The sequence below is a fragment of the Plectropomus leopardus genome, chromosome 20 (genome assembly GCF_008729295.1).
Source record: "Plectropomus leopardus isolate mb chromosome 20, YSFRI_Pleo_2.0, whole genome shotgun sequence".
In the NCBI taxonomy this organism is placed as follows: Eukaryota; Metazoa; Chordata; class Actinopteri; order Perciformes; family Serranidae; genus Plectropomus; species Plectropomus leopardus.
Window position 1 is genome coordinate 11,560,613 of NC_056482.1, and position 24,980 is coordinate 11,585,592.

At 37.4% G+C, this 24,980-nt stretch overlaps 1 protein-coding gene across 2 annotated transcripts in view; it reads left to right on the plus strand.

Moving 5' to 3' along the window:
• Positions 1-24,980, plus strand: part of brinp1 (bone morphogenetic protein/retinoic acid inducible neural-specific 1) — a 185,401-nt gene that overhangs the window by 72,470 nt on the left and 87,951 nt on the right. For both annotated transcript variants that reach the window (XM_042509557.1, XM_042509556.1), the window contains one exon: positions 679-946. In XM_042509557.1, the coding sequence (XP_042365491.1) occupies positions 729-946 (218 nt within the window). In that variant the 5' untranslated portion in view covers positions 679-728. The remainder of the gene's footprint in view (positions 1-678; positions 947-24,980) is intronic.

The following is a 24,980-nucleotide window of genomic DNA, read 5'->3' on the forward strand; positions in this document are numbered from 1 at the left end:
AAAAAATGCATTGTCTCTAAAATATTTATAGAACGCAGGGTCACATTAAGAATGACGCTGCCATTTTGTAAAGCTCAGAGCAGTAAAACACTTGTATTAACCTCCCAAGAAGCTTTAGCGGAACCAAATCGAGCTCTTATTTTGTATTGATGAAAGGGGCAATATTTTGTATCACATTAGTTTTAACAATTCATGAAGTCGCGAGTCAATAGTTGAAAGTTTCCACCAGCAGTAATTGACACCACTGGGTAAAGGGAGATGGTGTTCTTCCACATTAGTGGCTGGGTGTCATAACATATCGTAAAGCAGCCTTCTAACCTTGTCAGAACTTATCATGACACCAATTAGATGTTAAAAAAGAAGACAGCCATACAGCTGAGGATGTTCTTCATGCTCATCTGCAAAAGGGTAACAGTCCTTGTATAGGGAGGCACAATCTGTGTGGCTTTCTGAAAAACTCCAGGGTAAAGAATCCGAAAAAGAGCAGAAAATAAATACGCGTCATGTCACAGTAAAGTGACAATGACAAGGGCACTATCTTATTTGTTCAGTACAACACAATTAACCTAACTCCATGACATCTTCTTGTACTGCTAAAATAGACTTTGTCATATAACAGCTCCTTTTTTTCCTGTGTCTCCCTCCTCCCCCCTTTCCTCTTCTCTTTTCTCCCATCAGGTCTCCACACAATGGAGCGAGAATGAACAGAGAGCGGCTTAAAAAAAAGCATGAACTGGAGGTTTATTGAGGTCATCTGCTTCCTGTTTATATGGGACCATATAACAGTTCAGTCTTCCCGCCAGGACCCGTTGGCCACTGAACAACATGTCACCAAGCAATATGACTGGCTCATCTCTGACCGTGGACCTTTCCACCACTCTCGGAGTTATCTGTCCTTTGTGGAAAGATTCCGCCAAGGATTTACGACCAGATATAAAATTTATAGGTGAGTTCACTTTCAGCCTGTGTACTGATGCCACGCTGGCTTTTTAAGAATCTGTCTCTTTAATGGTTTTCTATTTTGAGGTTTTAGTTGCAAAAAGCTGGCTGTACTGTGTACATTTTTAACCGATTAAGTCTGCATCTTTCATACTGACGTGCGATTGCTCTCAGCACTGCTAATGAAGTGCTCTGTTAGGACGTTTGCTTACCTTTTCTATCATTCAGTTATTTTTGGAGCAACTTGATTCCCTAAAACTGAGTGACACGCAATATGAAAAATAATAATCATATCATAGATTATTTGTCTCTTTAAAAGAAAAAAAACAAACATGAAACAAAGATTTTGTTTCTAATTAAGGCATTTCAGACCATTTTTTTTCTTAGTTATATTAGTCACTTTGCAGTTATGGGCATTTTTGTTGCATGTTGCATTCACTGCTGTATTGGCATATAATATTGGCAGTTGCAGTGTACTTGAATGAGAAGCATTGCCTAATTGGTGAAAATAATATAATGGTTTCATATTTGTACAAATTTAACACTTAAAGGGGCTCTCCAGCAATAATCTGTAAAACTTCCATAAAGTTTGGAGGCTTGCAATTAAAAAATAATTGCAAAAATCAGGAAAACAGAGATTGAAGTATCCAGACTCATAGTTGTGGGTCAAAATCATAAATTACTGGATCCTACATTTCCCATAATTCAGTTCAAATGTGTTCCTGTCTGGAACTAAAATGTCATTGAAACTACATGCCCCAGTTTGTAACACATACTGAATGTTATGAATTATGTACTCTCCAGACCCAGCGTAATAGCATTGCATCAAAAAAGTCAAAATTAGTCATGTAATGACTTTTGCACTACAAAATTAGACACCTCTGCCTATCTTAACTGGCTTTTGATTCACCAAATAGTTTTGGCACAAAGTACAACACATAAAAAACATATAGAAATGATTCAATGACAATAAACCTAAAGGGTTTAGTGCCCATGATGTGTTAGGTCACATTCAGTTACACATTGCCTGATATCACAAAGTATAGGGCTGTACATATAATATTTAAAAAAAAAAAAAAAAAAAAAACAACATTAGGAAAATATAAGATAAAATACATAAAAAAAACCAAAACAAAATATTTGAAATGTTTAAAAAAAGAATTGAAGGTGAGGTAAAATTCAACACTGTAAAATATCCACACAAAAACTACTGTACACATAAACCTGTTCACAAAAATATATAACATACTCAATCATATGCACATAAAACTAAATATAAGCTTGATAGCTATAATTTTATGTGCTACTTAGCAAACGCAATGACATTGAAGGCTGCAAATGGACATGATCTGAGTTTAATTTTAATGAGTTAACTGAGCTAGTCCTCAAATTTTAGATAGGAAGATGATTCCAGAGAAAAGGTGCTTGGCAAAAAAAAGTTGCTGTTGTTTTTTGCTGTAGCTGTTTTTTTTTTTTTTTGCTTTATTTATTTGTGGAATAGTCAGAAGAGCAGCATTTTTGAAGTGATTGAGCGGTTATACGGTTATACGGTTATATGAGGAGTGATTGGAGGTGAAAATTAAGGTGGTGCTATTCCGTGTGATATTTTATTACTTAAACGTAAAACCTTAAGTCAGATCTAACATGTACAGCACAGGGAACCAATGTCATGGACAAGGGAAAAATGGAATTGAAGAAATATGATTCATCTTTTTCCCTAATTATGAATTTTACACATATTAAAAAACATAATAAAAATTTAATAATCTATTAGTTCTTAATTTTTTTTTTTATCCTTACCCTAGCCCCAAACTTTACTAGGACTAGGGTTAGGGACAGAGCTATCTTAAAGAACACTGTTTTCTACCAGTACTCAACTTGTATCTTTTTCTCTGCACTAGTTACCTAATCATACAGATTGGCAATTAATAATTACAACATGGTTTATTTTACTAGCTTATATTTTGCTCTGCATTACACACCTCATTTGTCATATACAAAAAAGAGGTAGAAGAATTAGATGGATAGAAACCCTCTTTCTCAGAAAGATGTGCTTTGATTTCCTTGCATCCCTAATCCCTTGTCTGCTAACTCAGAAATATAGAAAGACTGAGAAAGAGTAAGAGAGTCATTTGCTACATTCCTTTGGCAGTTCTTTCACAGAGTTTGTTCTCTGTCTCGCTGCTCCGTCTCTCTTGGTAACTTGCCACAGCCCCCGGTCCCCACTGGCTTTCGTGCCTTGATATTGTCACATGAACAGTAAACAATGCATTTGCATAATGTGTAACTTGACAGAGCGGCATGTTGCATAGAGACATGAATCTCAGAGGCAAAACTTCTGAAGCCGCTTTCCGCAGACGCCGTACAGCCGCCGAGTGCTGTCTGTGATGCTGCAGTGATTTATTAAAACAGAGAGTGTGTGTTTGCATGTTGGGGGCTGCTGGGAACGTTGCCGGGCCCAGGTGGCTCCTGTTGTTTCTCCCTCTTAACAAACCATTAGTGGCGTCAAATTTATCCATCAGTGCTAGATGTCCCTTTCCTCATGGCAAGACAATTAAATCTTGCATTAGGAGTGGGAAGAATTTGATGTGAAAAAAAATAGATGACAACAATCAACAATTCAAATTCACATCTGTCAGACATCTGCAGCACTGTCAGAAAAAGTTTGATAGATTCCCTTTTCTTTTGCATGTATTTTCTGGATACTTTTGAGCATGAAATACATATTTAGAAAATAATCATATGATGCAGTATGTGAGGGAAGGGTGTGAAGCATTCCCCCTAAGGTTCAAGCATTTTCCAAGGATTTTCATCCCAACCTGGACCACCAGTTAATTCCAATGATAAGTACATCGTCAACCAGCGAGGGGGAGGAAATCGGTGACATCAGCTGGTGTAGTGTTTGGTTGGAATGAAATCATACATACCCTCGGTCCTCCTCGGCACATGATTGCCCAGCCGTGCTCTACTCTAACCAGCAATGAGAACTGAATCGCTTTGTAAATTTCCCCGGGGACTTTCTCTGCCTCGACGATTTAGTGGTGGAAAGTGGTTGAATCAGATTTGCAGAGAGACAAAGCATCCATTCCTTTCGGGTTCTCTTATCAAGAGAGATTACCCCGGAGGCACGCTGCGTGGACAATGCCAACCTGATCAGCAACAAACAAATCTGCCCCATCTTTAATAACATGGGCATTGTGCCTAATTTGAAGGATAAACACAGATTTAGGAAGTGCCAGCCTCTTATCTGGTGCTCTGCAAAGGTCACAGTCGCTTGAAGGGGAAAGACACACCACAAGGCACCAATTAGAAGCCATGAATCTATCCAGGCACTTCTCTGTTCGCTCAGCTAAATTTATTCAAATTTATGATCTTGCGTTTATTTTATTGCACAAATATTAGTTCTAACATATAACCATGAGTCACTCTTTAGGATAGGGAACGGTCAGTTCACCACTTTGTAAACCCTCCTCCTGCCTTCTATGCTACCTTGTTAGTTCAAATGCAAAGATTGGAGTAAACATCAAGGAAAAGGTGAAGGAGCTAAACACCAGCTACAATTCCGATAACATCGATAAGCAAGACCCTCTCTGCATCCAACTCAATCCATCTCAAGGAAGAAACACCAAAGTAAACGGGGGGGAATTAAACACCAGCTGTGATCCAAGCCACATGAATCTTTCATGTTAGCCGATGTACAGGCGTTGGATACTAAACTGGAAAACCTCTTTGCCTGCATCAGTTGCCAGTGAATTATCAGGAACTGTGTTGGTCTCTGTTTCACCAAAACTAGCTAAATACAAGCTAAATACTGAAATATTAGAGATCACCATTCAACCACATTCAACTTTTTGACTCTTTGTCCATATTCTGATCTGACAAAACCTAAGACTTTGGCATAAAAAGGAGGAGGTGTGTGCTTTATGGTGAATATTACTAGGGTGATGGTGGAAATATTAAAATGTAGGCTTGAGCAGTATTTATTATTTCATACCATCATACCTTTTCAAAATTTCACCACGGTGTTAACTCCTTATACAACAACTTTATTTAAACTGGACAGAAACATAATAAAACTCACCAAAACCTTTTTGGTTACTCTTGCTAGTAATCTAGTTAGTAAGTCCACTGTTCCAACAATCACCAGCTCCAGTTTGGTGAAAATAAATCGTTAATTCCCCCCCGCAGTCTCCCTCTGCTATTGCTAGCTGGTAGCTGTTTACAGTCCTGTAACTTATCCCTCCACCTCTAGGTGTTGCGGTGGTTTTCAGCTTGACTGCCTGTTCCACCAGGTGACACCTGAGACTGTCCTCTAGTGGTGTGCGTTGTGCACTACATACAATGAGTTTATTAGGAGGAGGAGCGCCATTATTTATGATGGTATTGTATAGCATATCTTCTGGATTTCTAACTACCCTGGTGTACCATAATACCGTGATACCGCCCAAGCCTATTAAAATGCTCACCTGTTACTGCTAACCTGGAGTTACTGTTAATCAAATGCACATCGCATTTACCACCAGACGGAATTTGCATGAGTCATTTTCACAGTGGTCCAATCCCACCACAGACGAGTACAGAGGTTTCCCTGTCAGATATTTGAAAGACTTGAACTACTCATAGACTAGTAATCCTGGTGCTGCGCTGAGTGTTGCTGGAGACTTCAGTTACGCTAACCTTAAGATTATTATGCCAAACTTCTATCAACATACTGACTGCGCTAAAAAGAGAATAAGGATTTTGGATCACTGGTACACACCTTTCAAAAAAAGCTTAAGAGTGGAAATGCTGCCCACGTTCAGGAAGAGCGACCATGCAGCCATCTTACTTAGGTCAAAATATGTAAACAAACTATGATGCATGATGCTGCTCCACAGTCAGCACTACATGACAGTCTGGAGCGAGTTCAGATCGATGTTCATTAACTGCAGTTTAACATTTAACACCATAATTCCCTCCAAGCCCATCAAAACATAAGGACCTGGGAATACACCAAGCAGGAACCTCCGAGGCTGAGAAATTAAGCCAACGCAGAAATGCCAAAAACTGCAGTTCATCAAACAGAAATAATCCCCATAGACCACCAAGTTAACTGCAGAAATCAACATGTTTACACCCTGGTGCAAAAAAACTGTTTTGGTCTTTCAGGCTAATTTCAGCATTCATGACAACTGTTTAGGGGATGAATATTTATATGACCCACTCGTTACAAGTTACTACTAATATTTAAGTGCAGAGTTGCTTAAATGACAGGCTGTCTATGAGGTGTCACCACAGTCTATGGGTCAGATCCACCTCTTGCTCCTACAGAGCTCCACATATGTGTCCAGATATGGTCACTTATGGCTCCAAACAATAAAAATAAAAAAAAAACAACAACAATATGACAGTGCTATAAATACCATCTCAAGGCTTCAAAACGGTAGTCCACAAACGTCGTGGTAGCTATGTCAAATATTTGATACAGTCTCTGGACTTGACTTGATGATGGGTAGACCTCAGGTGGTGGGAGTAGGTTGACACACCTCTTCCACTCTTGTCCTTATTGCTGGAGTACCCCAGGAATGCGTTTTGAGCCCCCTGCTGTACTCCATACACACACGACTTTGAAGCCACTTTCAACTCCAACATCATCATCATGTTTGCTGACGCCGCGGTTGTGGTAGGCCTGATCACAGATCACAAAGAAAAAGCCTACCTACTACAAGGCTGTAAAGCTGTGTTCGGCTTGTTAAGCTGTGTTAGGCGTGATGATGTTCTCTGGTCTCATTAAGCCACTTTTTAGTAACCGCCGTTTTTAAGACACAGTATAGCTTCAAAGTTCCCGAGTTCGGTATTTACTGACATATTTTATGTTGTAGAGCAAAACACTAAAGTCTCTTAAGCTGCGTTAACCACAGACCTTATTTCAGGCATCTAAACATCCCATTGACTTTGAGACGAGTGAACCAGAGGTGCTGAAATGCTAACTAATTTCCATGTTTAAGGACTCATCAGTGGGGTGAGACTTCTGTCATTTAAAGAAATGATCGTAGAGCATTTTCTTTTAGTAATCATCACCAATGCCACTGCTTACTGCAAATCTTCAAAGTGAGGTCCTTCTGTTTTTCCCCTTCGTGTTATTGTCTGCACAAGTGCACATTTTCTATATGGTATTCATCAGTCACAAGAAAGCCACTTTCACTGCTGGCTGCATACTGCTCCTGTATCAGACCTGAGGCTGAATAATGTGTATCAATGTGTGCTTCAGTTAGTGGTGAAACTCGATGGTCTGTTTTGCTCACACTAGCATCTCTCATTCTGTTGCTTGTACTCTATTATGGGGTCGAATGTGTTTCAGATAATGCGTGTTCTCTCTTTGGTCTTTGTTCGCAGAGCTCTATCTCAGGTTCTTGTGTGGCTGAGTGAAAAACCAATATAAATGCAAATCTGGTAGCCATTAATGCATTTTAAAGGCCTCAAATCAGCATTGCACTGTAATCAAAGAAGCGAGATGGGGGTTGTTATTTAGAATAAAAATATTTATGAAAATGAACAGCTCTGATTGATCACACTTTGAAAAGACACGCTGAAGTGAATGAATAGAGAGGCTTGATAGAGGTGCTCTTGTCATAGGACCAGGGTTTATGAAGACCTCAAAATCTATCCAAGCTTTTGAACAAACCCTCTAATGACCTGTTGAAAAATAATACTTGGAAATGAAATGAAAACTAACATGTGGTTCACAGTAATAACAAAAGCAGGCCTTTGTTTTTTGGGTTTTTTTTTTTGCTCTGTAAGTATGATATGAGCCTTTGTAAGTTTTACTACACTGTTTAAGATAATTGCAAAGCAAAGTATAATATCTGTTATCACCATACTAAATTATAGACTTATTAAAACCTTTGGAGATTGCTTGCATATACATATGTTACCAAAATGATTATTGCTCTGCTCAGAGAACAAAAAGTAATAACTATGATTTTCATGTTGATATTTCTCTTTAATCGCCTGCCTCGCTTCTGTAATATAGTTTATCTCTGCTGGCTTGTATTTCTGTCTCACTTTATGTGTTTTTGGTCCATTAGGATGATGCAGCATTAAAAGCTGCTTTTTATATTACTTATGTTGCTTCAACTGATTTCCCAACACAAAAATAAACACTCCTCTGTTTTCTGAAGCTAATAGCTAGCTAGCTAAAATGTCAAGATGAAAAGCCTCTTGGGAACCGTCATAGCAAGCTCCTGCGGATCTATGCTTAAAATGACAAAAGCAAAATTAGTACACTACATGGTCCGAAAACATGGCCATCTTGAGTTTTGATATGTCACTCAATTTTAGTTTCATAAAGCTTCAATAATAAGCTTAAATAATAAGTATTGTGTCTTTTCTGAGCTAATTAAGGATGAATTTTAGTGACGATAATGAGACAAATCTCTTGATTCCTTTTGACATCATTGTTTTGCCTATTTGGTCATTTTAAAAAGGAGTGTTTGCTCTGTGTGGTTGAAGATATATTTCAGACTATGTTGCTAGGTGGAAATTAATAGAAATTGCTAATTATTTTTGGGGCACCTCACCTTTCTGTAGTATATAAAGTTACTGCCAGTGGCACCTTAGCTTAGCTTAGCTTACCGAAACTTAGCCTAGCATGAAGATTAAAAGTAGGGCTCAATACCTAACCTTGCTTTGTCTTTAAAATTCCACCAACCAGGGGTAGGATCAAGTTATGGATTTTCAAGTCTCAAGTCTTTTCATCCAAGACCCAAGTCAAAACAGGCAAATCCCAAGTCAAGTCTCAAGTCTTAAAGTTTGAGTTTAGAGTCCTAAACAAGTTGCAATGAACTCTTCAATGAAAGCATGACTTTGTGGAAGGTACCAAGTCTTTTCAAGTCAAAAGACTCAGATCCAAGCGATGTCATGAGTCATTGGTGTTGAAGTCCAAGTATAGATGCAATCCTTTTTTTATTTTCTGAAGTCGAGTCTAAAGTCATCAAATTTGTGACTCACATCTGACTCGAGTCCAAGTCATGCAACTCAAGTCCACACCTCTGGCACCAAATGTCCCAGCAGCTCACCTTTTTATATGGGTGCCCTTGTTAACAAATAGAGCAGCCACAATGTCGGCGTTCAGCACTGTTCAGGTGCATCTGAGCTGCTAATCAGCTGTGGCACATCTAGAGAGTGAGTCTCGCAGATTTGAGACATGCATGGTTTTCAGCAAAAATAGACAGTGGCAAAGCAAGGCAGCTTTATTTATATAGCACATTTCATACAGCAGGGCAATTAAAAGTGCTTTACAGAGCAATAAAATATAAAACATAATAAAGGACATACAGATTTACAATAAAAGGGAAAGAGAAAAGAGATAAAAACGGAAAATGAATTACTAAATGACGTACTTTTAAAAAAAAAAAAAAAATCACTATTAAAAATAGCAAAAGTGCAGACAAGAGGTGCAAAGATAAAGGTGATTATTCAAAAGTTTTTTAGTGATTTGATTTTTTGATCATACTGACTTTATACCTGCTTTCATTATAGTTTCTTTTCTCAAAATTTTCTTTATGTTTGTTATTCTTAAAACCACAGCTTCAGATATCCAGAAAAAAAAAATTAGAATAGCCTTGACTATAGCGTCAATGTCTAAACCCATCATAGATGTGAGGAAACACACATATATCTTTTTTTACTCAACCATTCTTGTATTCACTTATTCATTTATTATTGTAAAATTCTTGCAGGACCGTGTTGTTGACTATACAGCTGCTTGCACAGCTTCATACATAAATGGAATATATGCTTTTAATTGTGGAAATAGAGACACCTTAATGCAGTGAATAACATAATTACTGCTATTTTCCTTTTGAGGGTAGTTTTTCTTCTTTAGTCAAAGGTATCATGATGTATCATAAATTAACTGTCTTGCAATACATCTGTTATCACAGAATGGCAATATTGTGATCCTATCATGAGTTACCCACTGATTCCCACCGCTATTGGTAACAGGCTTGACAGGCGTGAGGTGGCTGTATTTAATGCAGACATATTATTCATATCTCTAACTGAACATTAATTTCATGATATTAATTATTCCTAACTATAATCAGCCCACAGACAACTACTTGATCAGCACTAAACCTTGAATGAATAATCTCCAGCTCTAATTTGCATGTGGAAACAACTTCTTTTATTCAGTCTCTGATTTAAATGGTTTTTCAAATGGATAGCCCCGCATCTCGACACTCACTTTAACTTTCATTCCAAAATTTTCTATCCTATTTTTTTTTTCTCTTCACTTTGCTATTAGCATAGCACCAAATGTCGCCTTGGTGTATCCTGTTAACAAGTAGCAACGACAAAAATCGCATTGATTCTGTTCTTTGTGGATGTGTCTGTCAGCGCTGATCTGGCCCCCATTTGTTTTAAACAGAAACAAGGTGTAACATTTGTCCGACTCAGGTCTTGAATTAGTTTGGATGAGCCATCTGTAATTGGATAGAGCGAGGGAAGGTGGATTTGATGTAGTCGGCAGATTTGCTGAGAGAGGCTGCAGCAATGTTTAATTCAGCAGGCTGTAGCCAAAGGAAGAGAGGAGAGAGGCAGTCAGGAAGTCAGGCGCGATGAAACAGACTGTAGAAAGAGGACAGAGACACGGTGGGGTCTGAGATGCCATTAGGCAGTGAGACAGGAAGGTGCTAAAAGTGTGTAATAACGAAAATGTATATAAGTGCTGGAGACATGTAAGAGGGGTCCAGTGAGTTCAGTATCAAAACAAGGAATGGGGGAGCAGACAGGTACACGGGCAGTGAGGTCATAGTCAAGGTGAGGAGGAGCCGCCTCACAGAGGCATCGAATGACTTACAAATACCACGTACTCAAGTGTACATCTCTCTCTCGCAAACAAAAAAAACGACAAAGGCCATGTATTATTAAAACCTTTTCTGCATCTCATCAGAGCTTTGCCTAGAATATCACATATTTATCACCTGTCAAAATGTTTCATTAACATCCAGAACTTAGAAAATAAAAGTGCACCACAAGAAAACTGCATACAATTTCACTGTTTTTATTCATTCATGCACCTATCTACCAAAGCTCAGTGGGTGACACATCATTTTATTTATTTATTACGTACTCATTCATTCATTATTTTTTCTCAGCACTGATCGGGTGACAGAGACAGTCACAGAAGAACACACATTGTGATGGAGTCAGGGTAAATGAGGAATAACAAGAGAGGTGATGACAACAATACTGCTAGATTATTATCAATTCCACTTGTCATATAAGCAAATATAGCTCAATACTATTTATGTCTTCTGCCATTCTACAATATCAATTCACTTAATTGCCGAAAAAATGCACTCTAATGTAAATACAAGCAATAGTATTTTTTCCAGAGAATAAAAGTAATAATTTTGCAAGTGAAAGTGTAAGTGAAAGTAAGTTCATTGTTTATAGTTAATCCATTGTAACCTGGATCAACATCCCATTTTTTTTGCTGCATTCAGATGTCTTTCGTCAGTATTTAAACTTTTGAGCCCTGACCAAACGGGTTTGATTGTGTAAACTTTTCCACGAACTACAAGAAATTGGTAGATTTAGAAAAAAACATTTTTTTAAACTATGGTTACTATATTCATAATATTTACATATTTATACATATTTAAAGTGATGTTACAAAATTATTGTAATTTTTGGTAATTTCCTTGTTGTTGGTTTCTTTTTTCTTTTTTTTCTTTCTTTTTTTTTTTTTTTTTACTAATATTCAGGTAATTTTCCTGTACTTTTTCTAATATCTTGCTAATGTTTGGGGTCATTTTGAAAGAAAGCAAGCGAAATTGCTCAGGTTCCAAAAGATTAACAGAAATGATTCTCATGTATATAATGCTTTTTAGCCATCCAATTTGGTCTTTCCACCAGTACCTGAGCGCAGCACAGGACACGTTTGCTGTGAAGTGTATATATTCCAAGCAGTTTCTAAGTGACACTGTTACGAGGTGATCGCGTCCATTTAGCTCGTATGACTCATGAAGATGCTGTCACCAAAGAGAATGTTGGCTGTCACATCACACTCTGGCAGCAGTCGTGAGTTCCCATGTGCTGACTGAAGCAGTTACCACTTCCAACGCTTGGATTTTGAGCGTTATGCTCAGCCAATCCCCACGGCACAGCTTTTCACTGTTGTGCACCTGTGTGATTTATTTTCTTTGAAAAACAAAAAAAAAGTACACGTGAGATCAATTGTGCATGACTATTTCTTGCTGTTGCAAACATGATTATGGCACCTGATGACCAATCAAATTTTCTTACTGTAGCAACAATTGTGAGAGAAGATGAATTCCCTTCACGTATGAAATTTAAATGCTCTCTGTGCATCTTGCCCTTTTCAAACATTGAAACAAACACGTGCACAAAACACTATGTTAACCTGAAGCTACACTGCGATTATAATCACCAAAGCAGAGCCGATACTGGGTGCTGACCTGTATTTCTCAGCACTATAAGTTTGGGAGAACAATCAGAGGCTGATCAGGGGAGGGACTCCATGCCACTTTCTTTCTCCTACCTAGTGGTAAAAAGCCCCCGCTGTGGGACAACTTAATTACTGGCAAGGAAGCGATGGTAATTAGAGGAGAAACAGGAGGCTAGAAGAAACTGTCAGGGTTAAGCACTGACTAATTCACTGCGTGGGACGCCTGTGCCACTTTCCCTTGAGACTGGCAATATAACATCACCAAGTGCAGCAAGCTCTGAAGAGATGGTGCTGAAGCAGCCGTGTCTCATATTACCATGCTTGTGATGTGGTGATTGAAGTGGCTAAATTATACTAAATATTCCACTAAAGAGAGGCATGCATTTTTTAGGCAAAATTATCAGAAAGGTGCATATAATGATAATTAAAAATCCATTTACCTTTCGAAAACCTGAATAGACATCACTCTTTTTGGTCTGTTTCCAGACACCTTTAAGGGTTATTTAAGCGTTTTAAAAAAATAATAAAATTAATTCATAAAGAAAGAAGACCAGTTGTTGACTTTTGATTCACAAAAGCAAAGCCCAAGGACTCCCTCTATTCTTTAGATCATATTTTATCTTTAAAAAATGTTGACAACCCATACAGGTTATTTTCATTTTGGCTGATTGGACGTCGTTTCAAGTTAAGGAGTTATTGTTAGGTGGAGCTGAGGTTCCTAAACTTCTGAAAACACCCACACATAGGTGAGCTGTAGAGGTTGTAGAACAAAAAAACAGGTATAAACAGCAGTATTCAAGCTAAAAATATGGGAAACAATCACATATAATGAGAAATTAATCATAATAAGTAATATACAGTAATTATGAAGAATTCTGTTTCAGTCAGAGATACTTATAGCAGTTTATAGCAAATTGTTTTACAGTAAGATTTGGCACAAATGTCTCTGTTGTTTGAGGGAGCTCTCAAGATTCTGCTGGGAGAGCTAATCCCTCTTAATAAACACAGATACTCAAATCTTACTTAAGTCAGCAATGCGAAATGCCAAGTTTCGGGGTGGTGGAAGAAGATACAGCATCAAACGTCATTGGCATGAGTGTAACCAATAGCTGCAGTTACATGACAATATTTCTTCATTCTGATTGAAAGCATTCTGATTAAAGATTCCAACTCAGCTGTTTACATGAATGCCAAATGAGGTGATCTGAAAGGATGTGCTTCCACATGCCCCTAAGACTTTAATCAGAACATAATTTTTTGGCATGTGCGCAGTTGTTTCTGACACTGTAAAGTATCTAATCTGCAGGAAATACAACAGATTTTTTTTTCCAGGTTGTTTGAGAAAATTCCATTAATTCAGTACATAAAATGCAGAAGGAGGAAAAATGTTTCCACCTGTCAGTACAATATAGTCAGGAAATGTCATCCAGGTTATTTTGCGATACTATAAGTCACACATGTACTCTGCAGACTATTGATACATGCTTCGATTTACTGATGTTATCTAAACATCTGTCCCAAACGCACTGATACTGGTAGCGATTTAACCATATGTCCACATAATTCAACCTGTAGCAACAACGTTACATTAGGCTAAACTTCACCTCAGAATTATAAGGTTCTACCTGACATTTTTGTCTAAAATAAGTTATTAATATATTCTTATTCTATGGCAACTTATCAACATTATGTGAGGTTTTTTTTAAAGTTATATGCATTTTTGGACTTTAGATAACAAATAGGTTCATATTGTTACCAACAGCTCATAATGTAGGAAAAACCTCATAATTCTAAGGTGGCAAAGAATGCATTTATAAATCAGAGCAATTGCCAAAAAAAGGTAGCACAAGCAGAGTGATAAAGTTTGGTTTTTTTTATTCATGAATGATTCTCTGTCAGAATCAGCAGAGGGAGACTCGTCATGTGTCACTCAATATTGCTCTAACGTGGGAAAAAACGTGCACAGAAAGAATAGATTTATTTCAACCAGCCTTTCCATCATTTTAGGTGCTAATAACTTCCTCTTAAACAGATTAGGAAAAGTTTATTTTACCCTAATTAAACATTTCAGCTGGATCAAGCTGGTATTCTAGTTGATGTAGTTTCATGGGGCATTTTTATTCTGATTGGATTATTTTTCTAATTATAAGGGGAATACAAGGGTCCATGTAAACACACATAGAGTCATGTTATAATGTCCATACTATACACCTGCATGAAGAATAGAATTTACATAAAGGTCTAATGACTCACATTAACAAAACCAGAGACAAAAATGCAATCACAAATGTGATTTACAAAACATTTACAGAATTTACACATTTGACATATGACATTTACAAATTCCTAAATATTCTTTAAAGGTCTGAAAATAAATCCACTCTGAACACGTTCAGTCCCAGAGTCAGCAGCGCCTCTGCTGAACGCCTCAGCAGAGGCGTCTTTACTCTCGCACTTCTCTGTCCTGTAGTCTGTGCACAGCTTTGGTGGTTTTTGTGACCTACACAAACACAAAGAGGTTTACTTTCAGCCTCCCGCAGAACATCTGAGTCAGTTCACTTCCAGCAAAACACTGAAAATGTTGGGCATGTTATCCTCGCTGTGCGAGAAATATAGTGTAGAGCAGGGCTGTACTGTTGGAATTCAGAGAGGTTACTTGTTCAAAATGGATTTCAGTGACGCTTTTATTTGACATCTGCCTCAACGCGCTGGCTGTTTACCAGAAATTTAAAGACAGAAATCTGTAGGTGGGCTGTAGCACGTGTGGTCACTACAAATGCATTGTTTCACATCTTTACAGCTCCTCACAAACAATAAGCCAATTCTATGGTGGTTGAAAAAAAATGATTTATTGCATCATTCTTCTTTTAGTGAAATGTGTAGAGTGTGTATAAAGGAAATTTCAGAAAGAGGGCACAGAGATAACCAGCCAGAGGATGTTCTGATCTCGAGGAGGTTCACACAGCAGAGGCCTGATAAGTGGGTTTAACAAGTAATGACATGTATCTCATTTTCAGACTGGAGGCAGTGAAGCAGTGATGATATTATAGATTACCGCAGTCTTGTTCATGCTTGTGTCCACTGCAACACTTGTAGCATGTAATTACTAATTAGAGGGTAAAAGCATCTATAGAAGGCCAGAGAGGACATTAGTGATGGTCATCTTTATTCTGTGAAACATTATCAGCTTTTCTTAAATAATTAATTCATTTGATCAAACAAGTTATCAAACATTTTTTCCCCATTAAAAAAAAAAAAAAAGAAATCACAGAACTTGTCAACTTCTCATCTAATATTGCACGTTGAGTTTGACAGTTCATTCTTGACCTTTGAAACAACTGTCGACAAAACAATCTCAACTCAAAGTCCACTAGCTTGCTTGATTTGGAGCTGTGATCAAAATAAATGTATCACATTGCTTTTGATTAAATGTGTGATGTTAAGCATTTATTATATCTCGAACTCTTTTTTTGAGAGAGAGAGAGAGAGAAAGAGAGAGTTGCTTTCCAATGACGAATATCTTGCAAAGAATATCTCTCCTGAACTTCACTTTGGCTCCTTGAATTTGACCTGCATCCAAAGGCTTCTTTAAGGGGACTGTCGCTGTCCAAGGTGCTGAAATCTATCCTCAAAACATCCCATTTGTCTCAACACTCTTCACAGTTTGTGCTGCAATTCTCAGCAAGATGACAAAACTCATTGCCTATTTTTCTGACTGTCACACAAATAAGGAATAAATTTAGTTTGTTTTTTCTATCATCACCACCAATACTATGACACTTCAGAAATCATTCAGATATCTTGGAATTAAAGAGAATGCATTATATTGTTATCATATTTGTTTATGGTGGATAAAAAGATAAAGGGATTATTAAATTGAAAGAGCTGACATTTATTTTAGCCATTACACCAGCAGTAAATACAGTACGCAAAAATCATCAGCATAATGCTGTTTTATTTGGGGTATGACTGACTGTTAGTACTGGGCAAATTGAGTTCAGCGGAAAATGGATGGGATACAATAAGCTGCATCGAGGGCGCTCACAAAAGCAGTTGTTTCTTTTTACTGCATGAATGCCTTGACCTTGGTAGGTTCAGCGTTATATGTAGATTGGGAGAGTATTGTTGGTGATTTCATTACAGGATGCAGAAGGTGATGAAGTGTTTCATCAGCTGTAAACAGTATACAGGAAGACTTAGATGGAAGATAATCTCCTGAACTGCACTGGCTTTTGTGTATGCAATGTAAACAAAATTTTCCAAGTGATCTTTTTTTTTTTTTTTTTGAGATTCCATCCTGGGTTTTTCTTTGAATGCGAGTCAGTGTCTCTCATCCCATTATTTGTTGCGTGGGCTCATAATAATTTCCATTCCGTCCTTGCCCACACAGTCTGACTAGTTCATCAGCAGAACTTCTCACATTACACAGTTAATTAGATTCAAACACATGCTTGTGTCACTCACCCGTGCATTCGCTTCTGGCACCATGTCCCATCAAATTCTTGAGATCAAAGTGAATTAAGGGATTGTTTTTGATTAGATCCATTTTCATTTCATTGCCTCATCACAATTACAGAATGCACTAACAAAGCTATTATGCTGGCAATCATATTCCATTTAGGCAATCACGTTCCATTTGCTGATATGCTCCAATTAATGGTTAATAACTAAGATACTTACATGTGAATATGGAGGAAGTAGAATCGTTTTAGGTATTGAAGTACATAAATCTCTTGAGTACTTGAGGATCTAGTAAAGTGGTTATTCTGGTAAGCACTTTTTTTCCAGTGTATTTCCAATTTCCATTATATAGCAATTTTGAGAATAACCCATTTTTAAGTCTGTGCTTTGTTAACACTGAGCATATTTATTGCATTAACTGTATCATAGTGATTGTAAGTAAATTAGATTTATGCTGTTTATTTCCCCTTTGCCTTCACTTGAGCCTGTTGAGGATTTCTTCTAGGGTCGGTCAATTTTCTGCAGACACAAAATTAAATAAAGTGATGACCCAGCCAAAAGGCTTTCTGAAAAGCTTTATACAAACTGCAGTGCAGTTAATGGGGGTAAAAAAAAAAAAACATTCACTGATTTATTTCTGTATTTGGGAATTCTTTTCCATTCTGTTCTCCTCACCTTTCTCAATCTCTGTTTGGACCTCATAGCTAGCTTTACTGAATAAACCAACATTTCAAAAGAGAAACTGAAATTGAATTTTGCCAGTTCAAACAAAAGTTGGCAGCAGGAATCAAAAAGCTACCCAAACTCAGCCCTCATGCTGTGAATTGATGGTAGCCTTTCTATTTCTGTGTTGATCTTGCACATCGCAGTAACCTTGACATAATCCTTTCTACGCAACTGATTCTTTCTCTCTTTCTTTTGTTTTTTTTTTGTTTATCCTATTCCCCCTTCAACTGGGGAGAAAACAGTACCAGCCTAATGCCACCATTTTTCACAGATGGACTCTGCAGGCATCGTGTTGCATGACGTCAAAGCTTGGAAAGATTTTGCAATATGCAAATTGAACAGAGGTTAAGGGGACGAAAAAAGCTATTTTTGCTATATTCCTTAACAGTTTGGCTTCCACTACTGTGCCAGTCAAAAGAACTGATCATTCTGGCAGGATATGTAACACTATTATATTATAGCCAACAGTGCAGTCCATCAAATACCTTGTACTTTAAATGCCTTACAACCTTAAGACTATCACTTATAGGGGATCTTATATAAAAGACCTCATTAAAAGCAGTCATTCTGTACCAGATAATTTTTTTTTAGTGGATATAAGGGACACTTGTCAAGAATGTCAGTTGCCTCACAGAGGGTTTTGAAGAAATATATGCAACTATCTTTGTTAGACAGTGTACAGTATTACCATTAAGTTGACAGACATGTGGGAACATTGACAGTGAGTCTAAAGTGATTTACTGTTAACGCACACCTAATTTTATCTAAACCCATTAGCTCGAAACAGTCACTTGGATATTTTTAAATGGCCTCTCTCCTGATGGTATCTGGCTTTTTTTTTTAGCAGCACTATAAGAGAATTTCAAAATAGCCACTCAGATTTCTTGTGCTATTTACACTGCTGTGTCTAGAAATCGGGCCCATGCCAGTATTGAAGTGAAAATAAATAAAACAAGCACAAGCAAACAGCTCAGGCCATCCAAAATAACATCCCACCTCTTTCTGTGCATAGTCCTTCACTGTGCACTGGTGCATAGGATTAGAATTTATTCTATAATGTTTTGAATGGTTCTTGGTGGTTGAAATTTATACAAGATTTCAATTGTATCTCTGTCTGTTTGATTTATTACTGGGCCTTGCCTCCTTATTACCATGAAAGGCCTGGACCTTTTTTTCTTTTTCTTTTTCTTTTATTCCGTCAAGCTGCTGCATTATACTATGGCAGCACAGGAACAAGGCTCCTATGGTCTCAGATTATGGGGGGCTCACCTCAAGAAATAAGTGTTAATACTGTCCAACCAAGGAGCATGCTCATGTAAATCTGCAGTATGTCATGCACTGTAGATGATTGCTTTTTTCCAAAACAGTTTAGTCATCAGATATACAACCTGTAGGGCGTTTTGATTTTTAGAAAATCAATCTTTCTATCCATGATTTTTTTTTCATATATGGTATTGCATAGTGTTTTCACATTGCCTAAGAACAATACCCTGAAAAAGCAATGCCCTGTAATTTATAATGTGCTGTGGTACTGTAGAAGTCTAGTTCCAGACAATTGAATTCCTGCCTAAATTTCTGTTTGTTCAATGATTTATGTAGGTCTGGTGTTAATAGTCGGGTAAAGAATTGACCAATTGCAGTTTTGTCTTTAAGAATGTTAATGGGATTAAGAACAATGACACCATTTCCTGCATAACTCTTCTGTGAAAAACCGGGTAACAAAAATTGATACAAGCATGGAAGAGTTATAATCATACCTCCTAACTAAACTCTTAATTAATTTATTTCTTTGATCTTTGTGAAAAAAAAACACAAATGTGTTGTCTAATGCAAAAGTTAACCCCCCTCACTTATCATGTATGACCCACTTGAAATTTGTGGCTGTGTGTTTATCTATAGAGACCCTGCCCTCTGCATGTGTTTTCTTATTTTCTTCTGATTTCTCTTTGTGCAAAATGTTCCTGAGCACAGTGCAGAGGTGAGGTTAGGCCTTTTAAAAGAGGTAGAGACAAGGCTCCAGACTGTAAGTAGCACAGATCCACGAGAAAGCAACGAGAATACTGGACACAGAGACGAAAATCCCAAATACAGTGAGGTGTAACGCCAAGTGCACAAAGCTTGTTCCAAAAGAAAAATGAATCTGGGGTTGGATTGCATTTTCCCTTTTGGTGGCGATACTCTTTACAAACAATAGCCGACAATTCATGCAAAGCATACCTTCATGAAACCAGCTAACATGAAATCAATCAAGCTGAACAAATCAAGTGAAACTGCAATTGTGTCTTATGATGGGGCAATAAAAATGCTGCTTAGAATATGAAATTAATCTGACTTCAAGTTGTCTGAAGCTACAAAAATGTTGCTCTGCTTTGTGTGCTCTTCATATGCTAACTAGGTAAAGCTAGCAAGGGACCTAACTCATATAGCAAACCATGTTAATTGTCATGCTAGATATATTTTGTATGTAAACTTTAGTGTCATCAACATAGTATTTCTCGAAGCAAGAAAAGACGCTAAATAAATGATAAATTAAGTGGAAATTGAATCAATCACCAGTGGCTCCTGGAGAATATGCTTTCCAAAAACTAATATCTAGACAAATGAGCCAACAAAGCATACCCTTGGCAGATTTTGAAATACAGCTAATAAATACTACTTTCCTCCCCGATTTTTTAAGATACAATCAGCTTATTCTCTGTTGTCCTTACAGTTGTATGCCAGGATCAATAGTATGCCATTTGTAATTCCCGCTGTCTATCCCCATAAGGTAAAGGACATCCTTAATTAAGTTTTATTTACCAGGTGTTTGCCCTCGGCTGCTCATCTATCACTGGTAAATCACATGAACCGGACAAATGAAAAAGCCACTGCAACATGTAAATCATGGAAGCCCCTTGTTGGTAGCCTTGACAAGTTATTCTTCAAAGAGGCAGCCTCGGAAATGCGTCGCATATGGACATTCATAAACCCCGCTGGGCCACATGGCGATCTGGATGTAATAACATTTACTTACATCCCTGAAAATATATCGTATCCAAGTAGATGAGATCATGCGGCACTGTTTCTGTGTGGGAACACCATGTACAGAATGAAAGGGAATAAGTCAATACTGTGTGGGAAGACAAAATCGCTTCACAAAGTCATTCATGGGGGAATTACCATTATTGGATCAAAGTCTCCCCCAGTCCTAGCAGCTTGCCAGCATTTTCTGTCGAGGCCCTCATGGTGTACGACTATCAGTCAGCTGAGCATGGCTCTATAAAGAAGAGTGTGGCAAAGATTCAGTGATGTCTCAGGAATGTTTAATGGTCTTTTGTAAATAATGTAGGATGCTATAATGCAAAATCTCCATGTGCAGGATCATTTGCTAATTAATTTTAATAAGAGAGTATTATGGCCAGAGACAAATGAGATCATCATGGTGAGGATGATCCCACCCCCACCCCAGTCATTTGGCTCATATTAGAAAATTCATATAATTTCTAAATAGTTGCACGAATCATTCATTAAGAGTTGTATGGGCTTATTTTTTCAACCTGTCTGCATTACAAGAATTATCCTCACCTTTCCAGCAGCCAGATTTCTCACTTCCTCACCTCTCTTTCGCACTTTCATCATAAAAAAGGCAGCGATACAAATGTAAGAGAGCAGTGTGAGCAAGTAAACACAACACAGGAGCCAATAAGATGCATCTGCACCACTATAAACTACTCTCTTGATGCCATTTAGCATCCATTTTCAGTTTAAAAAAAAAGAAAATCAACTGACTGGCCTTTGCCATACTCCGCCTTAGCTAGAGACTGCTATTCTGTTGTTGTTGTTGTCGGGGTTTCTTTTTTAATAGTTGTTATGATGGATCATTATGTTTGTGCTAACTAGAGCAGTTCTCCATTTGCATAAGCACTGCTTCTGTGCCTGTATGTTATGTTGAGATCGTTTCATAAATACAGAAAATGTATAATTGTTAAATGACCTTGCAGAACTGTAAGCATGCATGTGTTCCAGTCCTCTCAGAGAGGGATGTGTCATTTCACAATTTAATATTGCAGTCGTGTCAGCATGAATCTGCCATATCTTTTGACTTTAGATCAGTTGGAGCCAGAGGTGTACTTCATCGGTTCCCATCCTTTTTCCTAAAGGGATGCCTTTTCTATCATTGAGTAAACTGGTGCCTCCTGACAAAGTGACATATTTTATGGATATTTCATATCACATTACATTAGTTAAAACAAACACAAACTGTGGGAAGTTTATGTAAAACGAGTTATTGGGATTCATTTTGAGCAGATTATTTCCTGTGAATGGCACTGGTGTAGTGGAGGGTGTACGGGCACACAGAGTATACCTTCTTCTTACTGGTTACAGTCTACCCTGGGAAAAAAGCCATTGGAATATATAGGAGAGTATATCCATCTATCTAGTACTCCCACCTCGTCAATAACCACTGCCTGGAGCTGATTCAGACTTTTGGGACAAGTATTAGATAGACAGCAGTTTATGTCTCCAATCCTTTGATTGGTTGTTGGAAATGGACTTTTACCCTCTGAGGTATTTTGTTTTCCGACAATAAATTTGACTAAAGAAGATAGTTCAAAAATGATGTTACTGTATTGTATCCTTTTCAACTAGCAATTGAAGTATTAGTCAAGTCATCCCTAACAAACAAGTAGTGGAACAAATGACTGAAAATGAAAGGTTCATTCTTCATCAAAGCATTAAAATCGATGCTGTCTTCTCACATCAGTGGCACCAAACACACCCAGCTTATTCCATGACATTTTGCATTTCACAGGCACCATGAAAAGAGCTAGAATCTTGAGAAAGAAGCACAAATTCTTCAGTTAAATTAAAAAAATGTTCATTTATGGCTTTGTTATGGATAAAGCTTCTGTCATCTCTGCTGCACTCCAAAACAAAACAGTTTCTTTATGTCATTAAAAAAAAAAAAAAAAAACACATCATAGAGAGCATCCTGTCCATGATTCCAGCTTAGACTTTATTAAATAGTCTATGGTATTTGCTATCAGATTCATGCAAAGCCAGGTTTATACGGTCCAGTGAATGGCAACTATCCAGTGTGTTTTTCTCTCATTTAATTCTTTTGAAATTCAAATACGCATCATGGGAATATGGGCAAGAATAGCAGTACTGAATGACTCACCAGAAATGAAACACGTAGTGTGTGAAAGGTGACGCACACAACTGGATGATTGCAGAGTGAATGTGAAGGAAGTTGAAGGAACTTCCAAGTATGGTTAGCCCCATGGCTGCAGAGGCTGTCAGTGGACACTATAGCAGAAGCAATGGAGCAACAGGGTTTAAATAATAATAATGTAAACTCTAAAAGAAATGTAACTCTAAATTAAACATTTGGTGTTACTTTTGCGGGATAAATATTGTATCCTTGTATATAGTGAGACTTCCAGCATGATAAATTTTGTATCTTTATCTATAAATGAAAACCTTGAAGCTTAAAAGAAAGCTCCTTTTGGGCTTTTTTTTTTTTTTTTTTGCATGAAAAAGATTTTAGATATTGTCTAAAATTGTAACTTAATTTGTGTAGTTTTCGTTCGTCTCATTAATTTATAAATAATCCTAAATCAAGAGGATCTCTGTCTCACATCTTTTCATTCAGCAATTAATATGTGGTATGATCTTGACTAGAGGCCAAATAATAAAATGTGATTTCTAAACAGTCATTAATGTTTTTGAAACAATGCCAAACAGATGCTGAAATCCTTCTTCGCTTTGAGCATGTCAATCAATAGATTGATTTGACACTGTAACCATAATAAGTTATCACAAATTTAGCTACTTTGTATGCGGCCAGTGTTCAATAATAACTGTTGAACTCACAGACCAACTGTGGCTGGTAGATGAAAAAAAATCCAGCAGCCAAGCATATTTTTATATCAGCAAAAATAATACATTGCCTTTTCTTTTTCACATATACATTTGTTTCAGAACAGTGGCAAAATATTGTATTATGTTGAGTACAAACCTTAAGAAGTGGTCACAGCAAAATCTGAAGCAAAATTATTTAAACATATTCATCAACTCATCACTACAGCCTCAGCATGTGAATAAGTGCCCTCTGGTAAGCAGTGATGCAGTGTATATGTTGAGGGCTCTTATTGTGAAAAGTAATAATGGTAGGAGTGAAGCTAATGCACTGAGGTTAACAATGTAGGAGGCAATAAAAAGTTTGCTGTCTTGGTTCAAACTATGGGGCCTCTGTGTTGATATTTCATAACCTTCACAAGTGTGAACGCAACGCCAGCAAGCAGTAGACCAGCAGCAAGTGATAGATTGGTGGATCAGCTGATGTACCATACGGTAAACAGTGCTGCAAAACTAGTAGTACTTGAGATGGTCAGGTGTCACCACAATGGTGCAGGTCCCAGTATGGTGGATAGTGTACTGAGATTGGCGCTTTGTGGATGTTAATTTTGGACCTGAATGCAACCATAATTGATGTTTTTTTACTGTCTCCTAGAAATAGCTTTTATATACAGTATACATACAACTACAGCAAAATGTTAAGTGACAATCTATTTTAGTTGTTTTATGCCCAAAACGGCAATTTTGCAGTATAGTTTCTGCTCATTGTGTATGTATCCTTGTACAAAGGCTCATATGATATGCTACAAAAATGCACACAAATTAGCAACCCATGAATTGTTACATCCTCTACATAAAGTGGCGTAGAATTGGCGTGGAGTTACAGTTTTAGGTAAGAAAAGAAAAGTTTTTTGACTCTTTCAGCCTGATCTTGTCTCCTAAGTGGATCGTACTGCTCCCCTCTTTACTTCTGTTAGCACATTGGTCACATGATCGTAGCCTTCCAAAATATATGAACAAATGAATGGCTTATCATTACGTATGTATGAATTGCTTTGTTTTTAGGAAAATCTACAAACAGTGCGTGAGAACAGCCAGCCTGGTGACTATAGCAATTTTTTTAATTACTTTTTTTAATAACATTTAACCAAAATCATGACATTTCCCTTAACCAAAGTACATATGTTGTCCAAGTGAAGGCAGAAGTCTTTGTTATTGCATTTTACATCAAAATGACCAAAACCAAACCAAAGCCAAAGCCATAATTACAATATTTCTCTCACCCTTAGCGATGTTTTTTGTTGCCTAAACTTGAAGTTCTGGTGTCAAGGTCCTGCACCTTGTACACCTGCCATCCTCCCCACACCTCCTTCTAAAGCCTATCTGGCACATAAATTTAGTGTTTTGTTACCCAAATGACATGTTGTCACTGAACATAATCTAGACCGTGATTAAACTGGCACAATGACATAATTAAAAAGCAGTTTAATAACACACAAATGTAATTTCTAGGAAAAATGTTTGAAATAAACAAAAATCAACAAAAAATGTTAAATTA